The 5,066-nt window shown below is 32.6% G+C and overlaps 1 protein-coding gene and 1 long non-coding RNA gene across 2 annotated transcripts in view; one reads left to right on the top strand and one right to left on the bottom strand.

Annotated features, from left to right (window-relative positions):
• LOC107574736 (G/T mismatch-specific thymine DNA glycosylase-like) overlaps window positions 1–2,241 on the top strand; it is a 6,324-nt gene extending 4,083 nt beyond the window's left edge. Inside the window, exons 6-11 of the mRNA XM_016261186.1 lie at window positions 558–693; window positions 778–860; window positions 934–1,028; window positions 1,115–1,286; window positions 1,395–1,535; window positions 1,678–2,241. Coding sequence (XP_016116672.1) covers window positions 558–693; window positions 778–860; window positions 934–1,028; window positions 1,115–1,286; window positions 1,395–1,535; window positions 1,678–1,814 — 764 coding nt within the window. The 3' untranslated portion in view covers window positions 1,815–2,241. The remainder of the gene's footprint in view (window positions 1–557; window positions 694–777; window positions 861–933; window positions 1,029–1,114; window positions 1,287–1,394; window positions 1,536–1,677) is intronic.
• LOC107574789 (uncharacterized) overlaps window positions 1–3,351 on the bottom strand; it is a 6,323-nt gene extending 2,972 nt beyond the window's left edge. The window contains exons 1-2 of the long non-coding RNA XR_001607732.1: window positions 3,246–3,351; window positions 3,065–3,170 (exon numbers count right to left, since the gene is read on the bottom strand). This is a non-coding gene — a long non-coding RNA (uncharacterized lncRNA). The remainder of the gene's footprint in view (window positions 1–3,064; window positions 3,171–3,245) is intronic.
• Window positions 3,352–5,066: the final 1,715 nt, after the last annotated feature.

The raw sequence follows: 5,066 nt of genomic DNA, 5'->3' as shown, positions 1-5,066 counted from the left end.
TTTAATATATTAACAAAGTTGTTTACAAATATAAAAAGTGGTTAATATATATTAATAATATTATATAAATATTATAAAAATTAATACATCAGTTTGCTTATTCATATTTTTAAAAGGAACAGTTCAAAACAGTTATGTTGACATTATTATGTTTCAGTATAAAGAGATATTTTATATTATGTCTATTATTGTTAATAATGTAACAACACTATTATTTTTATTAATAATAATAATACATTAATTAAAAATGATTTTATTAACATTTTAAAAAGTGGTTGTTTACCCAAATGTAAAAAGATTTTATGCTGTTGGAGTGAATATTAATATAATAATGTAAATACAGAAATATTCTAATATAAACTAAAATTTATTATAATGAATAATATATTTAAAAAAATATTCTAAAATAAAATAATATGTAGCCCAAATAGTTATATTGAACAATATATTTTTAAAAATCTGTAATATGTTCATATAAAAAAATTGTTTTTTTTTTATTGTTCAAAATCTCGAATGGTTCAATTATTAAACTATAATCGTTCTTGTCAATCTTTCAGGGAAGTGTCTGTTCCTGTCTGGATTCACAGAGAAGTTGCTAAATCACATGGATGATGAGAGTTTGCCTGAGAAATACAGCATCGGCTTCACAAATATGGTAGCTAGAGCGACACCGGGAAGCAAAGATCTCTCTAGGTGCAGTAGATAGTCATTCTACTCTCATTCATGACTGGAAGCGGTGATGTTCGTCTAACCTGTTTTGCCTGTCACGTTCTGCAGCAAGGAACTTCGAGAAGGTGGTAAAATCTTAGTGGAAAAGATCAAGAAATTCAAGCCACTCATAGCAGTTTTTAACGGGAAATGTAAGTATTCGAACACAGATACAGAATGAGAACTGATATGAAGGCGTGCATTTAACAATTACATTTGTTTCAGGTATATATGAAATGTTCTGTAGGGAGATATTTGGGAAGAAACCTAAAACACTTGCATTTGGCCTACAGCCTCACAAGATTCCTGACTCTGAGACGGTAAGAAACCATTTTTTGGTTAACTATATGAAAAAAGCAAAACTGTCAGATTTGAGTCATACGCTGCATATTACTGTTTTCTGTAGGCATTGTACCTGATGCCGTCCTCCAGTGCCCGCTGTGCTCAGTTTCCTCGTGCTCAGGACAAAGTGCATTTTTACATCAAGCTGAGAGAGCTCCGAGATCAGCTGAAGGGTGTGATCAGACCAGTGGAGATAGAAGAAGTGAAATACATTTTTGATCTCGGCATGGCCAAAGGTACAAGCAGACCATTTATGATTGCCTTCCGTTTCTTAACCATAATATGAGTGATTACACAATTATGATCTGTACTTGACCACATTTGATTTTCCTTCTGTCTAATAGAGGATGCTAAGAGAATGGCCATCAAGGAAGAGCATTATGATCCTGGTTATGAGGCAGCTTTTGGAGGAGCTTATGGAGAACCGGCACCTGAAGAAGGCCAAAGCAATGGATACTGTAACTTCTCCACATCTGAGAAAACAGGTTGGTACCATCTTTCTTCTGTGGAACACAAAAAAGGTATTTCGAAGAATGCTCCAGTGTTTTTTGTGTCCATACAATGAAAGTCAAAGGTCTTCGGATCCTATTGACAAGTTTAATATCATTTTTGTATTCAAACCTCCAGCTGACACAGTTGAGAAGGCGCCTACGAATCCAAATGCGGTTGGCCAGGTTCAGGACGGTCAATGGATGATGCAGTCTTTTGCCGATCAGATCCCAGACATCGGCAGCTCCTCTCAAGCCCAAAGCTGGGGTGTATGAGGAAGGACAAAGGCTTCAGACGAAGCCTGTCGGTTCCTGTGCTCTTCCAGAGATGCTGTGCCTCTTATCTTCTCAGAATCGAATCCAGGAGTCTTCAGGGGCATTGGTTTCTTTCTCCTTTGCGTTGCTGTGACAGTCTGTTACGTTACAATTTCAGGAACGATTTGAGGAATTGCAGTATCACACAAGGTGGCCCAACTTGCACAAGGAGAATCCAATGGCTGCTGTGCTTTTAAAGAAACTGTACCTCTGAACTTCAATTTGGGGGCCTTTGAGATCTCAAATGCCTCTTTATTAAAGAAAAGAACCGTTTTTAGACCTTTTAGGAATTAGCATTTCTATGGAATTGGAGAATATACTCATCTTTTACTTTAATGGTTTAGAGTCATTGACGTTATTTTCAGTAGTTTAGTGTACGAGGTTCTGAGCACTGGTTTATTGCATTGTGTGATATCAGGGACTGATACTTGATTTTTTTTTCATAAGGAGCGTTCACCATTTTTTCATTTGATATTTTTAGATGGGATGTGTTATGTTTGCTTGTGTAGTCATATTTTAAGTGTAACTACCCACATTTTTCAAATCGTATTGCAAAATCTGTAAGGATAACCTTTAAGTAATATTTTGTTACTATCATAATGTGACAAATGTTATCTTTTTACGTGGACGCTACAATGATGGTTTTAGGAACTTTTATGATGCCACTGCAAGACAAAGTTATAATTACTGGTGACCGTACATTTGAAATGTTGCTTATGAGGAAGCATCAGCATCACTGTTCACAACCATCTCTCTGCCTTCAGTACTGTAAAATACAATACAGGACGACTGGTAATACAAATGAACTAATCCTGAACATGACATAATTTATGGATTTATCGACATGCTCTTTCTTGGTGCTATTTTTACTCTTTCTGTAAACATGATTATCTTTTTTTGTTCATTAAAATACTATTATGCAAATTTTTCCTTGTACATTCATTTCTATATTAGTATTCAGTATTATATATTAGTGAGAAGAGATTGTGAACTCTGGTAGAAAATGTTTAACTATATATTGCATATTTTTTAAGGAGATTGTAAATTGCTAAACCCAAGAATTCGTCTGGCATTCATTTTGTAAATGATCTAACATCTTTAATTTAGAGGCAATAAGTATGTTAAGGTGGTGTGATTCTATAAAAATCATGATTCAAAAGGTTATCAAAACTTTTTTATTATTATTCAAAATAATTACACAGTGTATATACTGTAAGAAGAGGAGGAACAAGAGTTGGAGCTGGTCAGTGAGTTGGGTTTGAAGTTGAAGGGAGTTGGATAGAGTGAAGAGTTGGATATTTCGGTGTACATATGTATCTGAAAACAGAAATTCTTATTTAGGTCCATCACAATTAAAATTTGGATTATTTAGATATGCAAAATCTTTCAAACCTTATTGAGAAAGCTTTCTTCCATATTTGTCCAATCGTTCTCATTGTCATCTGCCACATCCACAGCAGATATGTCCACATCTCTGGAGTGCACTCAACAAGCCTAAAAACAGTCAGGGTCTTAGCATGAAATTACAAGACTATTATGTCAATTTTACTATGTTTGTTTATTGCAGTGTTATTTTAGTATCATTAATATAATATTATAGTATTTATTCACATTTATTCTAATATATATATATATATTTTTTTAAAATATATTTTTATATATACAGTGGGGCAAAAAAGTATTTAGTCAGCCACCAATTGTGCAAGTTCTCCCACTTAAAATTGTGCTAAAGGATATTTATACGATTCCATTTCCAGCCGCAAAGTAATGCAGTGAATGTTGGCTAATTTTTCAGTGTTGGCGAACATGCTAAAAAAGGGAAAAGGTCTAAAACCAAAAAGATAAGTTAGGAGTCAGCTGCCCATTTTAAAGTTATTGGCACTTCAGAGGAGAATATATCGGACATCAGTGCTCTTATTGTCATATTTATTTGTTAGAACAATCAGTGTTCAATAAATAATGTTTCTGGCCTTTAATGTGGTTTCTTTATGTTTTTTCAAGTGTTATATATATATATATACATACAAATAGTTTATAAATTCAATATATTTAGATAATAATATACAAAATATAATTATGTATTTATATAATAATATTAAACAAAAGTCAATACATATAATTAATACAAAATTAAAATAGAATTTAAAAATAAAACAAGTGGGTTTATAGAGTTCTAATTCTATTATCCTATAATAATAGTATAAGTTGGCATTTGTGTATATAAACATACATTTGTTCATACAAAATGTTCAAATAAAAATTAGTTCACTCTTTCTGCACTTTTAATCATACAAACACCAAGTAAATTCATCATAATTCTCTATTTTCTGTACTCCTGTAAAACATTTCTCAAACACTGTCAAGCTCAAGCCATATTTAAAGACTATTGGTCTTGGATCAATAAGCATACAGGTACTAAAAACACATATAAGTAAAAAAAAATTATTAAACTATCCATCTTACACAACATATGAAATGTTTTTCATTACAGAGTTTCTGAAAATGTGGCTCAATGAAAAACATTAAGTAGTAACCATCATGAAAATAAAGACTAGTTTAGCTGCCACTGCACTTTATTTGCTTTAAAATATTCATCATAATCCTAAACATATATAAAAATTAAGAGAATAGCAAATCTGATGTATAACATCAAGTCACACACGAGACAATCTAAGATTATATCTCTCGCTGTAGCTCCCACTGAGAAAAATATCACCTGTGCAGTGTCATTAAGTCCGGTAGGGGGCAGAATTACAATGTATGATGCAAAGTAAAGGCTCACAAAAAAAAAAAAGGATTCTGTCATGTACTCACCCTTATGTCATTCCAAATCAGTCTAGGACTTTCACATTTGGGCAACTATCCCTTTAAACCATGTAGTATAAACCATTTTTTGGTTGAATTCCTGATGCTAATAATCCACAGTTGACCACAAGTGTCCTGTTTTGTGATCCTTGGGCCCACTGTCAAACAGCAGTCATGGCAAAAGGACATATTATTAATCAGCGGAGAGCCAATGAAGTGGCCAAACATATTAAGTAGAGTGTGAGAGATACTGCTATCCCACATGCTCCACCACAATCCTTGGCATTTTCCTGTAAGAACAAATATATAACAAAACATAGTCATTTGTACATAGTATTTAGTCATTTAATTTAATTAGAATATATATACACATACATTATATATATATATATATATATATATATATAT

This window comes from Sinocyclocheilus grahami, unplaced genomic scaffold (genome assembly GCF_001515645.1).
Source record: "Sinocyclocheilus grahami isolate Dianchi unplaced genomic scaffold, SAMN03320097.WGS_v1.1 scaffold31.1, whole genome shotgun sequence".
NCBI lineage: Eukaryota > Metazoa > Chordata > Actinopteri > Cypriniformes > Cyprinidae > Sinocyclocheilus > Sinocyclocheilus grahami.
Note: the sequence above shows the minus strand (reverse complement) of the source record. Positions and strands in the feature narration are given on the sequence as shown.